The sequence below is a fragment of the Oryctolagus cuniculus genome, chromosome 13 (genome assembly GCF_051225735.1).
Source record: "Oryctolagus cuniculus isolate XC-2025 breed Fujian yellow rabbit chromosome 13, ASM5122573v1, whole genome shotgun sequence".
Taxonomy (NCBI): domain Eukaryota; kingdom Metazoa; phylum Chordata; class Mammalia; order Lagomorpha; family Leporidae; genus Oryctolagus; species Oryctolagus cuniculus.
The window spans coordinates 17,796,378-17,820,318 of NC_142879.1; the positions used below are offsets into that span (position 1 = coordinate 17,796,378).

General features: G+C 59.2%; 1 protein-coding gene across 1 annotated transcript in view; it reads right to left on the minus strand.

Moving 5' to 3' along the window:
- Nucleotides 1-1,031: 1,031 nt before the first annotated feature.
- Nucleotides 1,032-23,941, minus strand: part of LMOD1 (leiomodin 1) — a 39,992-nt gene continuing 17,082 nt past the window's right edge. The window contains exons 2-3 of the mRNA XM_017347865.4: nucleotides 2,373-3,890; nucleotides 1,032-1,732 (exon numbers count right to left, since the gene is read on the minus strand). Coding sequence (XP_017203354.4) covers nucleotides 1,706-1,732; nucleotides 2,373-3,890 — 1,545 coding nt within the window. The 3' untranslated portion in view covers nucleotides 1,032-1,705. The remainder of the gene's footprint in view (nucleotides 1,733-2,372; nucleotides 3,891-23,941) is intronic.

Below are 23,941 nucleotides of genomic sequence, written 5' to 3' on the forward strand. Positions count from 1 at the left end.
TCCCAGGAGTGCAGGAAGGGAACAGCAGCTCTTGCTGCTTGGGAACGGTGGGGCGTGGCTTTTCCCTCCGGCTAAATCCTGCGTGGAGTCTGGCAGGACTTCCTAAGGTGACAGGTTCCTTTGGAGCTCCGTTGTTGGGGTTCTGTTAGGGCTTCCCACGCCTTCCTAAGACACCATGGGCAGTCTCTTTGGGGCAGGGGAGGGGGACTGCGAGGTAGGGTTAAAGGCCTGAGCTCTGCCTGTGGCTGTGGGTAGTGGGCGGCGCTGACCCGGCTTGGTTCCAGCTAACACCCTTAGCCTGACAGGAGCCAGCAAGGTTCTCCATCTCCTTGCCCAGACACAGGTTACGGGGGTGCAGGGCGAGAGGGTGCAGAGTGCCCCTGGGGTCTGGGTCCTCAGGCCTGTCCAGACCCAGCAAGGGCCCCGACCCCACCCCCAAGATGGAGAAGCCGCGGAGGCAGAACAACCTGCAGTGGAAAACACATACAGGTGGCGGCTCCCCAGTGCCAAGGCTGCCACGCATCCTCGTGCCAGGAGAGCCGGGAAGGTGCCTTTGACATGCAGCAGACGGTGGGCGTGCAGGGCAGTGCTGTGGGGCCAGAGGGCGGCGGTGGCGCAGGAAGTGAGCTAGGACCCGCGGGGAGGACCGGGGGCCGAGTAGGCTCCCCACGCCGTTGCCCGGCTTCTCTGCTGCCCGGCTGGCCTGTGACTGCTGTTAGAGGCTGGCCCCAAGCCCACGGCAGGAAGAGTCACGGAAGGAGCATCCTTGGAACAGGCCTAATATAGGCACCCCGGGCCGGCCTCCACCCCGCCTGCACCTCCGAGCCCAGCTCTGGCCGTGGACGCCAGGCAGCAGCACGCTGCGGGAGCAGGCCTGGCCTCCTGGGCCTGGGCAGCCGGGGCGGGCGGGCGGGGAGTCTCCGCTCATTTCCTGGTCAACTCGGCAGGCACGGCAGGGCCCCTGAGCTTCTAGATTCTTCGAGGGTGAGCATCAGGGCCCTGGGCATAGCAGAGAGGTGAGGCACAGCCAGTCACGGCTAACGGCTTGTATATATTATCAAAATCTTATGGAAACAGATACACAGCTATTTATACAACAGCAGTGGGTGTGCGGCAAACATCGGCTTTGGCATCGAACCTTCTGGTCCGGCTGCTGCCTGCCCCTCCCCTCCCGCTGGAACCCGCTCCCCACCAGGCAGGCTGTCCCCGCCAGGGCTAACCAGAGGGAGGCTGGGGGGCTCCTCAGCCCCTCCTGCTCTCCTGTGGGCCCCCCACCCTCTCAGACCTGCCACTGCCCAACAGCTTTGTCCGAGGGCTCCTCAGAGGTCTGAATCCTGGCCCTGGAGGGCGGCGGGGCTGGGGTGGGCGTGGCCGTGGACACAGCTTTCCTCTCGTGGCTCCTGGGCCTCTTGTGGCTGCCAGCCGTGCGGGCCCCGGGTGGTGCCGTCTTCTCAGCGATGAGCTACAAGGGCTCTTCTTGCCTGGAACCCTCAGCTCCAGGTACACAAGCGGTTTCGGAGAGCCTCAGAGATAAGAACAGGAAAGTGGGGAGAGACAGGGCATCCTTCCTGGAGCGTGGCCCAGGCCTCGAGCTCCCGCATGGCGGCAGCAGCGGGGCCGGGGTGGGTGGGTGGGGGCCGTGTGGCCCTGGGAGGTGAGGCCCGGGCGGTCGTGGCGCGGGCAGACGGTGCCCGGCTGCCTGGTCCTACTGCAGCAGCTTGGGCACTTCCACCTGCAGGGGCAGAGCACAGACAGGTCAGAGGAGGCTGCAAGGGGCCCTCTGCTGCCCCCTTCGGCTCCTCCCCCGGAAGGGCGGAGCCCCGGCCTCCTCGGCCAGGGGTGCCGCCCAGGCACCATGTCCCCTTTCCTGTGAAAACTGGACGCCGTCCATCCCCTGGCCCTGGGGCCACAGCGGAGCTGGTCCTGAATGCACGGCGCCAGGGCTGGGGCACAGCACCAAGGCCGCTGTCAGCAGGCAGGGCTTCCGGGCACCAGGTGCCCAGCCCAGAGACGGCGCATGCGTCCATGGCACAGGCTCCACAGAGGCAGACTCTCCTTGGGGGAGCCCGACATGTGGGGCTTGGCTGGCCCTGGGAGAGGGTTTGGTAGGACAAAGAGCATTTTTGTCTCAGGGAATGGAGAAGGCTCAAAGGAAGGAGGGCCTGAGGGGGACAACTCTGCCGAGGCTGCAGGAGGCAGACACGGCGGGGCGGGGGGGCGGGGCGCAGGGGAGAGGCTGGAGGACCCAGAGGGAGACACGAGTGAGGGCCGCCTGGAGGTGGGGGCCTGGCTTCGTGCCTGCAGCCTGACCTGAGCTCCCCCGCGGACCCCTGCCCACCCAGCCCGTGGCCCCGGCCCACGAACACAGCTACCTTCTTGAGCTGCTTGAGGTTGCTGGAGCGGATGGCGGCCAGCAGCTGGTCGCGCGAGTTCTTCTCCTGGGCCGGGAGCACCTTGTCCCCCATCTTCCTCTGCGTGGCGGGCGAGAGGGAGTTCTTCAGGTTCTCCATGATCAGGGGCGGAGCCAAGGGAGGGGGCGGGGGCGGGGGCGCGGCCGGAGCCCCCCCTTTCTTGGGCGAGTTCTTGGGGGAGGGCTTGGGGGAGGGCTGGGGCGAAGGTCTGGGGGAGCCCTTGGCCAGGGCCCCAGCCTTGGGCACCTCCAGCAGCTCCCTCTTCTCTCCGCTGGCCTCCTGCGCCTGCCTCTGCTCCTGCAGCCGCTTCTGCCGCTGCTTGTCCATGTTGCGGCTGAGCAGGTTGGTGACGGTCATGCGGGGCCCGGCCAGCTCGAAGTGGTAGCCCAGCTTGAGCAGCGTGGTGTTCTCCTTGAGCAGCTTGGCGATCTCCATCTCGGTCTTGCCGCCGCAGATGTGGCGCTGGTTGTGGAAGCGCAGCTCGGTCAGCGTGCTGTTCTGCAGCAGCGCCCGGAAGATGGCCAGGATGCCCTTGCCCGTGATGTGGTTGGAGTCCAGGTTGAGGCTGGTGATGGTCTTGTTGGCCTTGAGCATGATGGCGATGGCGAAGGCCACGTGGTCGTCAGCGCGCGTGTTGGCCAAGGCGAACACCTTGACCACGGTGTTGAACTCCAGGGCCTCGGTGAAGCGCACCAGGATCTCGTTGGTGATGCAGTCCGAGTTGTTGACGTTCACCTCGGTCATCTCCGGGTCGTTGTTCTTCACCCTCTCCAGCGGCTCATCGAATATGCTGGGAGCCGCCTCCTCCTCGGCCTTGGCCGGCGCCTCAGCGGCCTTGGGGGGCGCCGTGGGGGCCTGCTTCTCAGGTGCTTTGGTCTTGCTCTCGTCCTTGGCCTCCTTTCTGGCGGGGGACGCTTCTGTCTGGCCTTCCTCCCCCCGCTTCTTGGTATCTGTCTTCCCAGGCGCCCTCCTCGCCTCCTCGCCCTCCTTCTCCCCGCCCGCACCCCCGCTGGGTCTTGTCGGCTTCTCATCCTCTTTCCTGGGTTTCGGCTTCTCACCCTCTTTCCTGGGGTCCGGGCTCCTGCTCGGCCCTTTGCCCTTCTCTTCCTCCTCCTTCTTGGCCGCCTCCTTGGCCTCCTCTCTCTTCTTGTCCTTGTCCCTGCTCACGCCCAGGTGCCTGTCGCCCGCCTCCTTCCGCGAGGCCGCCGCCCTGGGCTCCCCCGTGCCCTCCTTCTTGTCCACGGCGGCCCTGACCCGGCCCTTGTCCAGGCCCCTGATGAGCTTCTCCTCCTTGGGCTTCTCCCCACCTGGGCCGTCTGCGTCCCCTTTGTCTCTGGAGACGCTTTTCTTCAAAACTCCCTTCCTTGGCTCCTTGCCCAGATCCGGGTCCTTCCGGGGGCCCAAGGCTTTTGTGCCGGCATCTCTGCCCCTTTCCTCTCCGTTCTTGGCATCTGCGTTGCTCTCCACTTTCTTGCTTTCCTAAGAGTTCAGAAAAGAAAAACAAACATGAAGTGGGAGGACCGAGCACGGAGCACTGGGACCAGGGGGAGGACTGGGTCACCGCCCTTGACCTCTGGAGGAGCGCTGGCGTTGGCCTCCACGGAGGACACCAGAGGGCGCCGTGGAGTCCAGCGGCAGAGCCCAGCCCTCAGGGCCCTGCACCCTTTTCTGTGCCTGGGACTTGGGACCGCTCTAGAAGTTTCCTGCCACGCCCTGCTGGAACCCGAGGCAAACAGGAATAACCACCGTCCCCGATCCTGTCTGTCTTCAGTGTGCACTTCTGTTCACTGTGGATTTTAGACATCAGTTCGGGTTTGCAGAAACAGAGACTCAAACAGGCGCTATCCAGCCCTCAGTGTAGGGGGCCAGGTGTCCCGCATCCCGCACCCTCGCCCCGCCCTGCTTCGCAGGAGTTCTACAGGCGCAAACCTTCGCAAAGAGATGTGGGGGCATCAGCACAAGCTTGCCGACGTGTTGCTTCACCAACTAAAGCTCTCTCTGGAGCCCACCATGGCCGTCGCGTTGAGGCATAAATGGAATAAAGGAGGTGCCTCACATCCAGTGTCTGTCTCTCGCAGTAAGTTACAGCATCCCCCATGCTCTTCGAGGAACCCTAGGGTCCCCTGGGCCAGCGACCTTGGGAGGACTCTGCCAGACCAGGCCCCGGACGCCGTGACTCCATTCTGACCACGCACAGGGTCAGCGGAGCTTTGTGTGGGCACAGCCACCTGCCCCTGCACGGGCCCCTTTCCTCCTCTGCAAACCCGCTTCTAGGCTGAGCCAAGTTTGTTTTCCTTTTTTTTTTTTTTTTTTTAACAATTCAGGAGACAGAGACAAAGATAGACAGAGAAGGCTCCCATCCACTTCACTCCCCAAATGCTTGCGACGGCCAGGACTGGGCTGGGCCAAAGCCAGAAGCTGGGAACTCACACGCAGATCTCCCACGTGGGTGGCAGGGATCCAACTGCTGCCTCCCGGGGTCTGCATTAGCAGGAAGCTGGAGCAGGCGTCGGAGCTGGCACATGAGTGTCTTAACCACTAGGCCAACCGCGGCTGCTGGGCCCTAATTGGAGGGAACCTGCTCCTCATCCTCGCCTGAGGAGCGGAGGAAGCAGCGGGCCTGCCTGAGCTCAGATGTCGGTGTAGCTGTCCACTGCCCAAGGAGACTGAAGGGCAGCGGGACTGCAAGGATCGCCGCGAGCTCCTTGCCCAGCAGATTTTTAAGAGGATGAGACCACGGCCTGGGCATCAGAGGGTTGTCTGTCTTCCACAGGAGCCCAGCTGGGGTGCCGGAAGAGGGGAAGGAAGACGGCAAAGCCTGGGTTCTCTCCACAGCGCTCTCTCACAGCTGTTCTTCCTGGAAGGGGTGGAGAGTGACAGGTGCCACTGGGACCAGCCCCTGGGCTCCTCCGCTGGAACCACAATGGGCAGCCAAGGGGCCCAGGGCTATGGAATGTGCCCCTGGCTACCTCCTCTGCTCTGGGCACCTCACGGGGGCTGTGGAGATGGAGTAGGGGCCGCAGAGCCCACCGCAAACTCCTCACGCGGGCTCCCAGGGATCTGGGTTGGTCACGGCAGGTCCCCTGGGGCAGAGGTGGGACTTCAGTGCCCACCGTGGAGAGGGACCCAGGGTCGCACTGCAGGTGAGAGCTATGGGGGCCTCCTCTCCCAGCCAAGTGCGCAAATCAGGCCTCAGGGCAGACTCAGGACCTCAGAGCCCCCACACTGCCCAGCTGCCCTCCGCAGCGTTCCCGCGTCGCTCACAGGTTACGTGTGCAGGGACACTGGGGGTCCAGAGAGACTCACGGAAGCAGCTTCACACAAGTTCAAGAAACACTGGGTTTCGGGCCTGGTTGCTCATGTCGGATCTCCTCCTTTAGGACAAAGGCGTCCCTCGCCCTCGGGCGCCCACGCACCCCCTGCCACCCAGGAACCCACTCGCCAGCTGCTCCTGCAGACCCAGGGCTGCCATGGGGAACCTCCCGCCCCCGCCCATCCCGCACTGGTTTTCCCACGTTAACCCCTCTCTGCCCAACCTTTCCCCTTTGTCCTCATCTGGGACGGCTGGCTCTCGGTCTGCCCCCTGCACAGGGGTCCCCATGGGTAGGATCTGCCAGGCGCCTGTTCCCGGGGAGGTGTGCCAATCCTTTAGAGAGAACCTAATGGAAAACAGGCCGGGTGGGGGAAGGGCCGATTAATCATCGGTTTCCTCCAAATAGCCAGGAATGAGTGGGGCTGGGGCTTGCCGAGGCTCGTGCAGCCAGAGAGCACAGCGTTGCCTTAAAAGGAGAAGGAGCCGCAGCTCCGCAGGCCGCGCTGGGCCCAGCCACGCAGAGCTGCCTCCTTCGTGCTTATCTGAAAGGGAGTCCCGGCCAGGCCAGCCTCCTTCTGCTTCCAGAGCTGTGGTGCATCGTGGTGACCCCGAGTTATTTTTGCCTGTGTTCTTGTCTCCAGGCCTTACGTGACCCTTTGTGTCTTAGAGTGAGAGGGGCTCGGGTTAGATAAAACAGAGCTTCCAGGGCCTCATTTCTCCCCGCTTAGGAAAAGCCTTAGGGTTGGGGGGGGGTCCCCGGGGAGAGGTTTGGGAGTCCCAAGGGAAGGCAGGGGAATGGACAGGATGGCCTCTCACAGCCTGGGATGTGTGGCAGGACTCAGGGTGCCATGCCTCCAGTCTACAGCCCCACACTGCTGCTCTCCTGTCTGTCACCTGTCCGGTTCGCAAGGGTCCAAGTTCAATGCCACTGATGGATTCCCTTCCTTCAGGCTCTGACACTGCTGCTTCCTGAGGGGCCTTATCTGATTAGACAGAGGAGAGAACACTTCATCACCTCCACTGCCAACAGAGCAGAGCGGGGCTGTGTGTCTCGGCACAGGTGCCCTGCAAGCGAGGGCTTAGCGACGGCCAGGGCTAAGACCTCCGATGGCCGGCCACGCTCGGCAGCCGGCCCGAGGCCCTGTGAGCTCCCAGTGATCCTACCAGCCTCTGCAGACACCCCAGCTCCAGGCAGCTGCAGGGGAGGGGCTCACCTGGCAAGGGGGAGCGGGAGGAGGAAGGAGCAAGCCTGCCTGTGGGAGGAGGGGAGAGCCAGGAGGGCAGAGGTGATGGTCAGGGACTGTCCCCTCCTGTGTGACACCACCGCGTGAGCCCCTGCCCGCAGCAAGGCCGAGGAGATTTCGTGATTCAGACAGTCCAGTGCCACTCTGGCAGAGGTCCCCCAGGGCTGCCTGGCGAGTCCCTGACGGCTTTCTGCCAGGGGCTATCCAGAGGGCCCCCAGCTTGAGCCCAGGCTGGGGGCAGGGCCTCTGGGGTCCCCGGGTCTGCTTCTGGTGGACCTTCTTGCCAGGTCTTAGTGAAGTTGCCGGGCACGGGAATCCGCCCCGGGCTGCGGCCTGCTTGGCTTCTCCGGGATCAGGGTTTTGTTTACCAGGAAAGCACCAGGGGACGTCTCCAGGCCTGCGCCTCCCTCCTGGTGCTGCACCTGCATCTCCCACTGGCCCTGCCTCATCTCACAGGGGAACGAGGTCCCGTTCCCCTGCTTTGCCCACACAGCGTCTCTGCAGAGGCCCGAGACCCTGGGCCTGCTCCCGCTGGCCACCTGGTGACCTCCTGGCATCAGGTGCCGCAGCTGTCAGTGCTGTCTGTCCATGCAAGCCATGGCAGGGAGGAGTGGCTGCCTGCGGGAGGGGCTGCCAGCCGTCCCTGGGGAGAGCAGCTCCCTTCAGGGCTGGTGTGAAGGGCAGGGCGGGCAGCAGGGCCCAGGGCTAGCACAGGGCAAGGTAGCCATGCCTCCAGTCTCTGGCCGCCTCTCGCTGTTTTCCACCAAGGACACAGAGTCTAGACTGTCCTGATGAGAAGTTCCAGGAGCGTCCCTTGGCCCCTCAGGACAGTGGCATCCCTGGGAGCGGCAGGCGTTTCCCCTGGTTGTCTGCAGCAGGAGCCCTGCACTGAGGCTTGGGCCAGGGCTGCCGGTCTTTGAACAACTGACAGTGCGCCCTCCCGGATTGTTCCAGCAAAGCTCTCCCACGGTGACATGGGAGCCCTGGCTCTGTGGGCAGTTGGCCTGTGTGCAAATCCCAGCTCTGCCTCTGCCTAGGTGTGTGACCGTGGCTGAGTTACTCAGCCCCTCTGAACTTGTTGTCACACACACACCACAGCACAGGCACCCGGCGGCTCCTCACTGGGCTGTAAATGGCAGAGCCACGACTCAAAGTCCTGATGCCAAGGAGGACAGGAGGTGCCAAGAGGGGCTTGGGGGTGCCGGGACCCTCATGCAAAGCGGCTGACCCACGATGGCAGTGGCGCCCGTCCCCTCCTGTTGGCAGCCCCTGCCCTGGCTCTGTGTCCTTGACCAGGGGAAACAGCACGCAGTGGCCAGTGCAGGTGCATCTTGTCTGTTCTCCTGAACCCTAGGAACCTGCTTAGAAGGCTGGCGGCTGGGGAGGGACCTGGCTACTTTGGGCAGTCTCCCCTGACCCACCATAACCCCATGGTGACAGAGGCGGGGGTCGGACAGGAGAGCGACTGGTGTCGTCCTACCAGCAATGGCGACCGGCCTCTGAAGGGACCTTGTGAGGGGCTGGCCCTGTCCTGTGGCCCTTCATTCTATGATCACCACGTAAGGGACACAGAGTCCCCATGGCCGAGGAGGGGACAAGCTGACATCAGCAGACATAGCACAGAAGGCATGGCCCCGTGGAGCTGAAGTGTGGAAGATGGAGCTTCCCCAGTGTCCAGCAGCCTCAAGATCATGCTGTGGCCACGTCCCCTGCTGCAGAGCGCCCCCTGCTGGAAGGGCCAATGGGGGAAGCCGACCCCAGAGCTGAGGCTGGAGGAGGCGAGGGTGGGATGACGCTACCACCTCACCCCTGTGGGCTCACAGCTCTGGAAACACACTTTCTGGAATGTTCAAAGGCTGTCCACAAAGACCCACACATATGCTCAGCTCCTACCTATAGCTGGAGTACAACAAAGCCTGCAAGAAACGGGCTCCACATTTTGGGAGGGGGCTTTGTCATGTGATACGAGGGCAGTAGAACCCCCTGCTCCCTGTGTGTGTCTGCAGCCTCCAGCCCCTGACCTAGGCAGCATGGAGACTCGGAGGAGCCCGGACAGGTGCAACGTCCCCAGATAATCCACACAGGGGCCGTTGGAACCGGAGCGGTGTCAGGCTCAGACCCCACACGGGGCTTCACGGAGACCCCTCCACACCAGAGACGAGCAAAGATCTCAGCCAGCCCCTGCCCCCACCATGAACCTGAGCCCTGCCGGGAGACACTCGGTAAACATGACTGGTGATGTGGGAGGCTTGTGCCTCCTGCTCCCTCAGAGGAACGCAGGCCATTTGGGCATAGCTGTCCACATGCTCAGGGCTTCAGAGGGGTCGGCCAGGGCACCCCCCAGGGGAGCGTATGTACCTCGTAGGCTCTGAGCTAAGAGGCCAAGACCCATGCAGTCACAGGGCTAAGAAAAGCCAGGCCCCTGCTGCCCTGTCCCCACCCTGCTTGACCCCTCTCTGGCTTCCCAGTGCCCTCCCACAGCCAGCCCCCTTGTGAGCAGGTGAGTCAGCTCCCAGGGGTGGCACTTGGGCTCCAGGCCCCAGGCAGAGTGGCCACAGATGTGCAGGCCCCGGGGCTGCAGGCAGTGCCTCCTTCCCCGTGAAGATGCCAGAGAAGAGGTGGGCAAGCAGCCTCCCGGTGGGGTCACATCCCACAGGGGAGAGCCTGGATCCAGGGCCAGCTGCAGCTCCAGACTCCTGCTGACGCACGCCCTGGGGGGCAGCAGTGATGGCTCAAGTCCTGAGAGCTGCACACGGCGCGGCTGCCCTGTCCGCACTGAGGATTCCTCTCCCCACCCCACAGGAGAAGCGGCTGAGGCCCGGGACCACACAGCTCCTCCAAGACGAAGCAGGGACTCAAGTCCAGGGTCACGGGCTCTAGATGTCTGGCCTTTGTGTCGCAGTCTTGTGTGAGGGGCCGTAGGCTGAGCCACTTTCGCTTCAGTCCCCACCCCAGCACGAAGGAAGAGGGCGACTGACAGGCTACCGAGACGCTGTAGGTCACGGGGCAGAGCAGGGGCGGGCGGCCCCGGTCTCAGCAGGAGGGGACTCTGCAGGGAGGAGCCCTTCGGGGGTGGCTGGGGTGGGGGCCTTCCCATCCCAAAGCTTCCATCATCAAGGTCTTAACAAACATCAGGTCCCCACGGCGCCGAGGACGCTGCTGGAATCCACCACTTCGGACAGTGTGCTGGGGCAGGGGGATTAAGGCTGCTGGGGTCGGTGCTGAGATCTTCCCCACGTCGCAGGTGGTCCTTCGTTCCAGTTACAAGGGCAAGTGGGAGGCCAGTGGCTCTAACACAGGTGGGCTTCACTGCTGTGCTGCTGTGCCCTCCAGTGTCACAGCGACCCCCTAGGGGATGGGTGCCACACTGCTGCAACACTTCGCAAAGCCGGGGAGTCTGAGCTCCGGGCATGCACATGCTCTGGGCCAGGCCCTGGGCTCGGCTAGGGTAGGGCATGAACCTGAGAGTCTCTGCAGGGAACTGGGGAGTGCAGTGTCACCCCGGGAGATGGAGGGAGGGCCCCAGATTTGTTTTCCGGCATGGCTGGGAGAGGATGGCTTTGAGAGACAGAAGACCAGGGTCAGCCGCCCATCAGGAATCAGGGTCTGCAGCCCAGCGACCTCACACTGTGCCACCCATGTTTATCACTTCCCATGTTGGCTTCCCACGTGCTTGACAATGAGACTCTTACATTAAAACCACTGTGTGCTTCACTCTGGGGCCAAACATAGAATAAGCGGAGGTGAGCAAACTGCACCTGCTCCACACTCAGGCTTGGGAGAGGAGGAGACCCAAAGGACGCGTGGACGGTGCTGGCTGCAGGGAGCTGGCGCACCTGGTAGGGACGGGGGAAGGTGCCACTGGAGCTGATTCCTGGAGGAGCAGGAGGAGGTGAGAGGCTGAGGAGCGGGGGCTCCCCCTTGGCCAAGCCTCACCCCGAAGCCCTGGACTCCACGCAGGCATTTCTCCACCCCTTCCTCACCTGGCCTCGCCCCGCCCCCACCCCCACCCCTGCCCCTGTCCAGGAGCCTGCCCTGCTCTGGAGAGCTGCCCTGGCCCCCAGCCTTCCGTGGAGCCCCTCCCCCATCACTGCCCTCCCTGGCTCCCTTGTCTTGGCCCCCGTCACTCCGCGTCCCCCTCGGCCCGTGCACAAAGCATGCTTTATTATCCACTGGATCCCCGGCACAGAGCACAATGCCTGGCACGCAGGAGACGCTCGATGGTGTTGAGTAAATGAACAAGTGAGCGCTGTCCAACGAGCGAAGCCAAGTATTAGTCTGGAATGAAGGAGGTCAGGAAAGTTTACAGAGGGGCGAGTGTTAGGCACAGCAGCTGGGACAGGCAGGGCCCACATCAGGGCGTCTGGGTTCAAGTCCTGGCTCTGCTGCGATTCCAGCTTCCTGCTGAGAAGCAACAGGTGACGGCCCAAGGAGCTGAGTCCCTGCCACCCCCTGGGAGACCCATCAGGCGGTCCAGACCCTGGATTCAGCCCAGGCCAGCCCCAGCTGTTGTGGGCATCTGGAGGAATGCACCACCGTGGAAGATCTCTGTGTCTCTGCCTCTCTGTCTCTCTGCCTTTCAAAAATAAACAAGGATTAGAAAGAAAAGAAAGTTTGTAGACGAAGGACCACAGCAGGTGACAACTCTGTCTTCCGAGGCTGATGCTGAGGCAGAGGGGCACCGAACCACACCCTGTACTCACACTGCTAGAGGAGGTCCCCACAGCAGAGAGGCAAGGGCCCAGCGGCCAGGGTGGCCTTGGATTCAAGACCCTGGACCTCAGCTTTCTCAGCCTGGCCCAGATTTGTCACCCAGCCCCCAGAGCCACCTTACTGCAGTGCCAGTTAGGCCAGGGGAGCCTCCGTGAGCAGGGCTGGTGGCGAGAGCTTGCTCACCAGAGCACATATGCTGAGGCCCAGGCAGGCTGGACCAGGGTACGACCAGTGGGCACTGGTGCAGGAGGCCCGGGCTACTGGGAGAACGGACATGTGCGATGCCACCCCACCTTGGAAAAGATAGCCCAGGGCTCTGCCATTCAGGGTCTAAGAGAGTCACGGTGTCTCTGGGAGAGGCCTGCCTGACACAGGTGTCCTTCTGGGGCCCAGGGCTGTGTGCCCGTGTCCACTGTGCCTATGCAGACTCCCAGGTTCCTCCCCTCCTGGGGCTGGGTCCAGACCAGGTGGGCCAAATACCAGGACTAACGGTTGGGTGTATCCCTGCATAGGCTTAGCTTCCTGGAGGCACATGGCCTGCTTGGGCCCTTGAGGATGTCAAGAGTCGGGGGAGGGAGGTGGGAGCTGCGAGGCACATGGGGGCAAGGGGCCAGCTCCCCAGAGCCTGCTCACCACTGACTGGCCCCAAAGGAATGCGGTAAACAAGGAGAAGTCCGCCCCCCCTGGGCCAGAGGTGGGAGGCTGGGGGTGGGAGGCTTGACCACTCTATCCCAAGGGCTGTGCAGCTGGGAAGAGGTCAAGTCTGTTTTAGGAAACCAGAGACTTGTGAGTTTCAGGTTGAGGAATCAGGCCCCAGAGCTCTCCTCTTAGCTCCCGGAAAAGGGAGTTCAACACAATGCACATTTTCCATGAACTTTTTGAAGAGCCAGAATTCTTTGTTTTTTTTTTTTTTTTTTTTTTTTTTTTTTTTTTTTAAGAAAATCAGTTTATTTGAGAGGCAGAGAGTAGAAGAGAGGGATAGAGAGAGTGTGTGCGTGTATGCACTGGCCAGGAGTGAAACCAGGAGCCGGGAGCTCAACCCAAGTCTCCTGAGGGGTGGCAAGGCCCTGACTACCTGTGTCACCGCCACTGCCTCCCAGGGGCCCCAGTGGCAGGAAGCTGGAGGCAGGAGCCAGGGTCGGGAACCTGGCGCCAGTGTGGAACGTGGACGCCCTAAACACCGGGCCAGACGCACACCCCCATACTTTATTTTTTTTATTTGAAAGACAGAGACACAGAGAGAAGGAGAGGCACAGAAGAAGAGAGACATCTTCTATCAACTGGTTCACTTCCCAAAAGGCTACAATAGCCAGGGCTGGGCCAGGTCAAAGCCAGGAGCCTGGAATTCCATCTGGGTCTCCGACGTGGAATGCGGGGGCCCAAGCACTTGGCCATCATCCGCTACCTTCCAGGAGCATTAGCAGGAAGTGGATCCAAAGAGGAGCAGCTGAGACTTGAACTGGCGCTCCGACATGGGATGCCAGCGGCCGCAAACCCGCTACACCACAACGCTGGCCCCCACCTACTTGTCCTTTCTTTAACGGCTATTCTCTGGGCCACTGCTCGAAACGTGACTTTTCAGGCCTCATCCAGCTCATGGCCGACCCTTCTGTTGCTGAGGAAGGATGTGAGGGCAACAGGGAGATGGAAGTCCTGCTAAGTGGAGGATGCCACTGCGAAACGGACACTCGGAAAACTCAGACTCGGAACGTCCTACCCTGCGCAGCTGTGCAGGGCCCACCGCATTCCTCCAGCCGTCCCTCCCCGACACTCGGCTGGCCGCGGGCCGCTGTGAACAAAGCTGCTGAGACCACAGGTCTACAGGTGTCTCAGGGGAGCAGCTGGAGTGAGAGCCACGTTCATTCTCTCTACACCACTCGCCCTGGCTGCCTCACCTGCTGCCCCGCTCAGCGTGTCCCTCACCAGCTGTGCCACCAATGTGTCACCATCCCCTGCCCCAGCCCTGAATCTCATGGACCCCGAGCCTGCGTGGCGCCCCCTCTGCAGCTGGGCCATACAGGGAAAGCAGCCCACCCACAGCTCCCCTCTGCAAAACGGCCTCCTGCTGTGGGGAAAGCCTTGAAGGCAGAGCTGCTGGTGGGCGGCTCTCAGTGCCACACTCCGGCTGCCCAGGCGCGCTCTCCTTGTCCTCTTGTCCCATGCGCATCTGCTTGTCCTGCCAGGCATCTCCGGGGGGCCCCCTCCTTCCTTCCAGCTGCATCTGAAGCACCATGAGCCCTAGGCTCTCACCCCCCACCCCCCACCACCACCCTGCTCCTTCCCTCGCCTCCACCTACCTATGCAGCATTAATTTTCACACGAATCCCATCCCTGCCTTGTCCACCAGGGGCCTAGCTCTCCCTCCGCCCGCCCACCGTCCCTTCCAGGGCCTGGCCCTCCCTCCGCCCTTCTTTAGTACCCAAACTCCCCCCAGGAGTTCTCCTTGCTCCTCCCCATTCCCTCTTCAGCCCTGCACAACCTCGCCTCCCCCCTATTACCCAGAAGTCAATCTGCCCGCAGCACCTGGGCCTCCGTTTAGTTTCACCTTGCTTGGCTGCCTGGGAAGCAGTGGGCATGGGGGCCAGGACCTCCCCTGTGGTTTTCTTCCAGCTCCCGGGTGGCCCCTCTTCCTCTGCTTGACACAGAAACGCGGGGGTCTCAGGGGCTCACTGTCAGCCTCCTGGGGTCCCCTCTGCCTCCTCTCGCTGGGTGACCGCTCCTTTCTGACACATCATCATACACACTCTCTGTGTGACGTCTCTCCAGGCTGTATCTCTGGGCCCCCGTGACACAGGTCCAGATCCCTGATTCCACAAGTCTAAGGAGCAGCCTGGCGTCCTCCAAGACGGGGCCCTCACCTCTCCTGGCGGCCTCGCCCACTCCTGCGCTGCCCCCCTACTTGGCAATGGCCCCCATAGGTGTCCAGCAGCTCCAAATAAAGCCTGCTGGGGAGGGAAAGGGGCACTCTCTCATCACTGGCAACCCCGGGACTTTGTGTGTGGCTGCTTACACAGGCGGCTTTCTTTCCCCTCTTCCTCTCCCTCTCCTGTGGGCCCTCCTCATCCTCCCTGAGGGGCACATGGCTCCTGGGACAGCACAGTAACCTCTGCCCAGGCTCAGCCACCTCCTCCAGGATGGGGGCGCTCTGGAGCACGGATTCCTGCAGTCACAGCCTTGCCTGGAACCTTTCTCGGTTCTGTGGTTCCCTCAGGATGGAGTTTGGACTCGGGGAGACCCAAGACCCGGTCGCTAGCCTCCCTCTCTGGGGCTGCGGGAGAAAACCCACCCAGCCTGCTCCGCAGGGAGCCAGGCCCCAAGCCTCCGAGCCTCCCCGCCTCTGAGCCCTGGCACACGGCTCGGGGCCTCTCCCACCCTCTCTCCTCCTGCAGACACTTGCCCTGCCTCCAGGGACGTTTCAGCCTATGCCTTCAGTTCACCCGGATCTGACTTTGGGGTGTGATGTAACCATCTTTTTTTTCAAGCAGGTATCTAATACCTGGACCACATGGATGATGGGGGAGTGGGTGTTTTATAAAAAAGAAAATAGGGGCTGGCACTGGTTTAAGGTCAAGTGATGCGGGCATCCCATATGGGCACCGGTTCGAGTCCTGGCTGCTCCACTTCCGATCCAGCTCTCTGCTATGGCCTGGGAGAGCAGTGGAAGATGGTCCAACTGCTTGGGCCCCTGCACCCACGTGGGAGACCTGGAAGATGCTCTGGGCTCCTGGCTTTGGTCTGGCCCAGCCCCAGCCATTGCAGCCATTTCGGGAATGAACCAGTGGATGGAAGATCGCTGTCTCTCCCTGCCCCATCCCCCGTAACTCTGCCTTTCAAATAAATAAATAGATCTTTTACAAAAAAGAAAGACAATAGTTTTTAAACAATTTTATCTCACAGCCCAAACAAAACAGAATAAAATAAAGAGCCAAGACCCCTCAGCTAGGGGTGGGGGAGAAGGCTTAGGGCTGGGGGTGGACAGAGACAAGGGGGGTTCCTTCATCTTGCTCAGCCCCAGGCCCAGCCCCATGCAGCCCGGCTCTGCTCCCCTGAGTAGGAAGTCAGCCCAGGCTGGTGATGAACGCTGGTGCCCTTTGCTGGGGGGTGGGGGGGTCTCAGGCCCCGCCCCCAGCTCGAGCACACAGGGAACCCCACAACTCATTCCACCTCCTAGGACCACGGCAGGGCTGCAGCGGCACCAGGGGAAGGCCATGGTTTGAGAACCCGGGAAAAGAGGCCCTTTGCTGACACCATAGCGGGAGAGCGAGCTTCGCGGGCAGCGTGTGCACCCTTGGCAGCTTCTGGAGAGACCACGAGCGGTGCGCACGCATGGGCACCTGTGTCGCCAACTCTAAGGGGGTGGGGACTCCTGTGGACGTGGCCCCTGAAGGGCTGGAAAGGACGTGAAATGGGGGAGGGGATCGGAGCTGCAGGCACCCAGCAAGAGCAGCAAGGCAGGCAGGCACGGCGGTGAGTGTCTGCTCCTCATCCAGACCCTGCCTCCTGCCAGCAGGGTGGTGTGCACTCTGACTGCACGTGGACCAAGACAGAGGGCTTGGAGGTGAGGCTGTGGCTTGCGGCCTGCATAGGAGAGGCTTCCCGGGCAGTGCCTGGAACCTGGGGTTTTGGGGGTGGGAGTGGGCAGGCCCCTCCTCTCGCCCCAGGGGGCTGAAGGTTCTGCTGGCAGACCTCTGCCAACTGACCCAGGGTCAGCTCCACTGCCCTCTGTGGGCCTCAGTGTTTTTGCCAGCAGGGCTGGTGACTCATGCTGGGAGGCTTGGAGCAAACCCCATTTTTGGAGAAACCAGGAAATCTCTTTGGAGACACAAACAAGTGACTTTAGCACTCAGCTCTCCGAGCGGCCTGGCTGGTCCTTTCCGCTTCTTCCTTTTATTCCAGCAGCATTGAGAACCCAGCAAGTTTGGGTAACATTGTAAAAGTCTATTTAAATGTAAGCTATTTGTCCCAGACTACCAAGTCCACACGGTCCCTGGGGGACTGGGGGTGGGGGGTGGCAGGAGGAACACGCTGTCCTCTTGCTGCCTGGGGCTGTGAGCAGAGCCCTGGCTCTCCCTCTCTGGCCTGTTCAAAACAGAAAAGGCTGCAAGGCCTAATCAGGATGCACGTCTGGGGCTCATCCCCTGCACTGCCAAGGGCCTGTGCTGTTGCCGCTTCAAAAGTTCATTCTAGAACAAGGACTCCTAGTCCCCACCTCTTCATTTTCCACAGAGTCCTGCAAATCCTGTAGCCAGTCCTAGGCCTGATAGACAAACAGGCGCCCAGGATGTCAGTGGGAGGTCCCTGCCTTCCTGCCTTCTCCATGTTGGAGTGGAAACCCCAGCCCGCAGACACCGGGACGGCAGCCCAGACTCTTCCTGCAGCGCTCCCCAACCCGCAACTTCCTAATCTGCAGCAGAGTCTCTCCAGCCGGGCTGCCGCCCAGGACGTGTCCCCTCTCTGTCCGGAGGACGCGCTTTCTTCCTGCTCCTCTTCCTCCTCTTCTTTTTCTTCTTCTTTTTTAATTTAAGTTTTAGTTATTTATTTGAAAGGCAGAGTTACACAGACAGGGAGAAACACACAGAGAGAGCTTCCACCTGCTGGTTCACTCCCCAAACCATGACTGCTGGAGCTGGGCCTGTCTGAAGCCAGGAGCCAAGAACTTCTTCCAAGTTTCCCAAGTGGGTGAAAGGGGCCCAAGCACTTGGGCCATCTTCTGCTGCTTTCCCAGGCGCATTAGCAGGGAGCTGCATGGTAAGTGGAGCAGCTGGGACTCAAACCAGTGCCCAGATGGGATGCAGGCCTAGCCTGCTAAGCCACAGCACTGGCCCCTGCTCCTTCTTCTTTTCAACTTTTGATTATGGGAAATCCCAGCTGTGCTGACAACTAGAGAGCAGCAGCATGTGTCTCGAGGCACCAGCGCTGCTCGGGATTCACGTGGGGCCCACCCCTTTCAGCCCATCCCCAGATCAGATTACATTAGGGGAAATCCCAGGTGTAACGTGATTTCATGTGTCCACAGTCCAGCGTGCAGTTCTAAGCATGCATTTCACTTTGAGAACACGGCTACTATACCACGACATGCCCCGGACAAGCAGCGGCAGCAGGCCCTCCCAGCCCAGGGCCCTCTGAGCGGCAGGGCCAGCTCCAGCCCCGTCCCCCTGCTCACCGCCGCGGTTTCCTCGGGGGGACTTGAGGGCAAGCACCTGTCCTTTATTTCTGCGCTGAGCCTGGCCTGGCAGAGTGCTCTGCACTTCATAAATACTTGCTGCAGTGAGCTGCAGACATTCCGGCTCTCCTGGCAGTGTCCCTACCAAGCAGCTTGTGCTTGAGAACTTCCAGGGCCGCGCTCAGCTCCTCCTGGGGAAGTCCAGATGCTTCCTTTTCTTTTCTTCTAAAAACTTGCGGTTTTTTCTTTTCAGGAAGGCAAGTGTGGCAGCACAGTGGGCTAGCCACTGCTTGGGACACTCGCATCTCATATCAGAGTGCCACCTCCACTTCTGATCCAGCTCCCTGCTAACATACCTGGGGGCAGCAGATAATAGCCCAACTATTTGCATTCCTGGCACCTGTGTGGGAGACCAGGAAGGAGCTCCTGGCTCCTGGCTTTCTGTCATTCTGCCTTTCAAATAAATAAATAAACTTTAAAAAATGTGCACATAGAAGCCGGCACTGTGGTGTAATGGGTGAAGCTGTTGCCTGCAGTGCCGGCATCCCATATGAGTGCCGATTTGAGGCCCAGCTGCTCCACTTCTGATCCAGTTCTCTGCTATGGCCTGGGAATATGGCAGTGGAAGATGGCCCAAGTCCTTAGGCCCCCGAACCTGTGTGGGAGACCCGGAGGAAGCTCCTGGCTCCTGGCTTCCGAGGACCAGCTCTGGCCATTGTGGCCATTTGTGGAGTAAACCAGGGGATGGAGGCTCTCTCTCTCTCTCTGCCTCTCTCAGCCTCTCTGTAACTCTGTCTCTCAAATAAATAAATCTTTTAAAAATGTGCACAGGAGTCAGCATTGTGGCACAGAAGGTTAGGCCGCCACTTGCAACACCAGTATCCCATGTCAGAGTGCAGGTTCGAGTCCCAGCTGCTCTGCTTCCAATCCAGCTTCCTGCTAATGTACCTGGGAAATCAGTGCAAGATGGCCCAAATACTTGGGCCCCTGCCACCCACATGGGAGACCAGAATGGAGTTCTTGGCTCTTGTCTTCAGCCTGGCCCAGCCCTGGGTGTTATGGCCATTCGGGGAGAAAGCCAGTAGGTGGATGATCTCTCTCTCTCTCTGTTGTGATGCCTTTGAAGTAAATAAATAAATAAATATTTTCTTTAAAAAAAACTGTGCACAGATTTCAAAAATTTTTCACTGAAACAAACTTATCTTTTAATTCCACCATTTCATGAATTTTTGGAGTCCTCTCTCACGTTTGAAATTTATTCTCTCTTCAGGCTGCTCTTCTCCAGGCTAGAAAGTGTATCTGTGGGGCAGGCATTCGGTGTAGCAGCTAAGACGCTGCTCAGGACACTGGCATTCCCACAGAGTGCGGGTTTAAGTCCTGGCTCCTCGGTTTCCAATCCATCTTCCCACTAACGAGCACCTGAGGAAGCAGCAGACGAAGGCTCAAGTGCCTGGGCTCCTGCCACCCACATGAGAGACACGGATTGAATTCTCTGCTCCTGGCTTTGGCCTGGCCCAGCCTTGGCTATTGTGGACATTGGAGGAACAGCACACGGAACATCTCTCTGTGTCTGTCTGTCTCTCTCTTTTTTTAAGATTTATTTGTTTATTTAGAAAGTCAGAGTTGCAGAGAGAGAGAGGGAGAGACAGAAAGAGAGAGAGATCTTTCATCTGCGGGGTGCACTTCCCAGATGGCCGCAACAGCCAGTGCTGGGCCAGGCCAGGAGTCAGGAGCCAGGAGCTTCATCCAGGTCTCCCATTGGACCATCTTACACTGCCTTTCCCAGGCCATTAGCAGGGAAGTGGAGCAGCCAGGATGTGAACTGCTGCCTACATGGGATGCCAGCTTTGTTGCGTCAGCTTTACCTGCTACACCACAATGCCAGCCCCATCTCTTTCTCTGTGGGTCTCTCTGCCTTTAAAACAAGTGAAAAGAAATTTTAAAAGTTTTAAAGTTTATCTTTTACACTGACACTATCATTCCAGCCTGACCAGAACTTGCTGAATCCTGGTTCTGCTGTTCAAAGGTCCACTTCCTCTCAACCTCAGATCCCCTGCAGTCTCTGTGCCCCCTGGACCGGGCACAGTCCCAGGAAGAGCCCCAGGGGCCCGTGAGAAACCTCCAGGGAGCCACCAATCAGCATCCAAATGCACCACCCTCCAGTCTACGTCTCTACCCTGGCACTCAGCCATCGTGGCAGGCTTCTGCAGGGTCTGCCTGAGGTCTGTCAAGGGGCCTGGGATGCGGAGAAAGAGGAAGTGTGTTGGTGTCCAGGCCAGCTCCACCCACCACTGACTCCTCCTGGGTGCTCTGCCCCAGTCAAACATACACCCTGCGCTCCCCTTTCCCAGACCCTGTGCGTTGTTCTGGAAAGTTCCCCCTTCCATGCTGCAGGGTCACTACAATCCCAAATGCAGCTCTCTTTTAGCATCCGAGCTCCTAGGAGACTCAAGTTCTTCATGAGCCAGGGCCAGGGGACGGGAATGCCCCCGGCCAGCTGAGAGACGAGGCTTGGGGGCTTCCCTTCTGAGGCCCGCTGCAGGGGTCAGAGGCAGGGAAGAGCTGAGCACTAAGCTGAGGCCAAGTTGGGGGGCAGGGCTGGTCATCCCACTGGCAGGAGAAAGGGAAGCCAAGATCTAGGGGGCAGAGGGGCAGCGATGAAGGACGTCATGTGGCCTCCACACAAGGCAGGGCCCGGGGAACACAGACCTGGGGCAATGCATAGAGGCAGCACACTGGGCACAGGAGACCAGAAAAGGAGCTTCTCCGCAGAGGGCACATAGCAGGCAAAAGCATGTGACTTGCTGGAGCACGGCACAGCCAGGGACGGCCGAGGTCTGGAACTCATACAGGGCAGAGGAAGTGCTGGTGGGAGATGAGGCCAGAGCCGCACCCTGCAGCCAGATCGTGGCTGACTTCCCACTCATGCTAAGGAGTGCGGGCTTAACCCCTCAGGTGGGAGAGGAGCATGCAGATTTTTAACCAGAGAAGTGGCCGTCAGACTTGTGCTTTAGAGAGCTGGCTCTGACGGATGTTTGGAGGATGGCGTCGAGGCTGGGAGAACCTGGAGGCAAAGAGAGCAGTAGGAGGCTACGGCAAACATCCAGGCAAGAAATTAGGAGCTCCGGGATCAAGGCGAGCAGTGAGCGCAGAGGGAAGGAGATGCAGTTCAGACAGCTGTGGGCACAGTTACTAGGGTCCAGTGAAGTGGTGACTGACAGGAAGGAGCAGAGGCTGGCTCCAAGACTTCCAGTCTACTTCACTTGGTACACAGCGATGCTTATGAGCATGGCAGGGGACACGAAGGGGAGAAGAGCGCTGGATTGTTCTGGCCATGAAAAGTCTGAAGGCCTAACACGGTGGCACTGATAAGGATGTGATGGGGCTGGCGTTGTGGTGTGGCAGATGGGGCTGGTTCGTGTCCTGCTCCTCCACTTCCAATCCAACTCCCTGCTAATGGCAGTGGAAGTTGGCCTCTGCCACCCACCTGGGAGACCCCAATGAAGCACCTGGCTCCTGGATTTGGCTTGGCCCAGCCCCGGCGGTTACAGCCATCTGGAGAGTGAGCCAGAGGATGGAAGATATCTGTCTCTCTCTCTGTAGGCCTGACTTTCAAATAAATAAATTCCTTAAAAATAAGCTAAGGATGTGAGTCTCAGGAAAGAGATATGGGCTCTAGAGGTAGAGGTAGGAGTTGCGGGTGTATTGTAGCAATGAAAACCACAAGAATAAATAAAGTGATTCTGAAAAGTAAGTCATCAGGGGGAGGAAAGGGACTTCAGGAAGAGGAGCGGGGAAACCATCACATCAGTCATCTCCTTAGAGACCAGCAAAACCACAGCGCTGTGTACTCCATACCCACTCGGCATCGCTGGTACAAAGCAGACAGCGCCAAGTGCTGGCAAGGATGCCGAGAATGCGAGACCTTCGTACATCGCTGGTGAGACTATGAGTGGCACAGTCGCCATGGGAAACAATCTGGTAATTTCTGGGAAAGACAAAACCGGGAGCAGGCACGTATTCCAGCGGAAGGAGACTCACCTCCCACATCGGAGTCCCTGGGTGTGATTCCCAGCTCCCATTTGGGACTCCACCTTCCTACTAATACAGATTCTGGGTGGTAGTGGTGATGACCCAAGTAACTGGGTTCCTGACACCCATGTAGGAGACCTGGATTGCATTCCTGGCTCCTGGCTTTGGCCCTAACTGGGAAGGCCCAGCCTTGACTATTGCAGGCATTTAGAAAGTGAACCAGATGGGGCCGGCGCTGTGGTGCAGTGGGTTAATGCCCTGGCCCGAAGCGCCAGCATCCCATATGGGTGCTGGTTTGAGACCCAGCTGCCCCACTTTCAATCCAGCTCTCTGCTATGGCCTGGGAAAGCAGTAAAAGATGGCCCAAGTCCTTGGACCCCTGTACCCGCGTGGTAGACCTGAAAGAAGCTCCTGGCTCCGGATCGCACAGCTCCAGCTGTTGCAGCCAACTGGGGAGTGAACCAGCGGATGGAAGACCTCTCTCTCTGTTTCTCCTCTCTCTGTATCAAACTCTGACTTTCAAATAAATAAATAAATAAATAAATCTTTTTTTTTTTAAAGAAAGTGAACCAGAGGATGAAAGCTCTCTCTTAAAGATTTATTTTATTCATTTGAAAGATAGAGAGAGAGAGAGAGAGAGAGATCTTCCATCTGCTGGTTCACTCCCAAAATGGCTGCGACTGCCGGGGCTGGGCCAGGTTGAAGCCAGGAGCCATCCTGGTCTCTCACATGAGTGGCAGAGGTCCAAGCACTGGGGCCATCTCCCATTGCTTTCCCAGGTGCATTAGCAGGGAGCTGGGTCAGAAGCAGAGCAACCAGGACTTGAGCTCTCGCTCTGACACAGCTGTTATCACAGGCAGAGGCTTAACCTCCTGTGCCACAGCACTGATGCCAGACCCTCTCTCTGGAGTCAGCATAGAAGATCCCTCTCCTTCTTTCTCAAATAAATAAATAAATAAATAAAAAAAACTTTTAAAAACTGAGCCATTTCCCAACTGAAAAAAGGTTAAACATAAAGCTACCATACGACCCAGACATTCCGTGCCCAGATGTCAGAGGAGGCTTCTGAAGGTCATGGACGAGGAGTATTATGAAAAAACCATGCAAATATTTCTAAATTTTTTACACTAAAATGAAGTTATCTTTTAATTCCACTTTTCCCACAAACTTTCTGAAGAGCTCTTGTATATCCAACAGAACTGAGAGCACAAGTGTATGCCACGACAAATGTTCGCTCAGATCTGAGCATTACACAATGTGTACAGTGTGCTGAAGCATCACGACACCCTGTAAATACGAACGATTTGTGTTCCAAATAAGAAATGAAGAGCGTTACTTAGAAAATATCCAGACAGAAGTGTTCACTGCAGTGTTATATACAATAACCGGAAGGCGGAAGCCACCTGACTGTCCATCAGCTGCTGAGTGGACACACAGTGTGGAGAAGCCCCAGGATGGGACAGTATTCAGCCAGAAGGAAGAACGCAGCCCTGATACGTGCTCCAGTATCAATGGACCTGGAGGCCACAGAAAATAAAAGAAGCCGGACCGGAAAGATCACATAGGATGATTCTCTCTCTATGGAATGTCCACACAGGCAAGCCTATAGACACCGAAAGCACATCCTAGGGTTGCAGGAGAGGAAATGAGTGAATGCTGATGGGCCAGGGTGTCTGCTTGGAGATAATGAAAATATCCTGGAATTAGGTACTGCCGTTGGTTATACAACTTTGTGAGTGTGCTTTTTAAAACCACTGATGGGGTCCAGCATTGTGGTGCAGTGGGTTAAGCTACTGGAATGCCAGTATCTCATACTGGACCTCCATTTCTGCTTCCTATCAAGCTCCCTGCTAACATACCTGGGAGGCAGTAGGTGTTGGCCCAAGTGCTTGGGTCGCTGCCACCCACATGGGAGACTTGGATGGAGTTCCTGACTCCTAGCTTCGACCTGAGCCAGTCCTAGCTGTTTTGGGCATTTAGTGGACGGAAGATCTCTCTCTCTCTCTCTCTCTCTGTTCCTCCCCCACCCTCTCTGCCTTTCAAACAAATAAATCTTTAAAAAAAA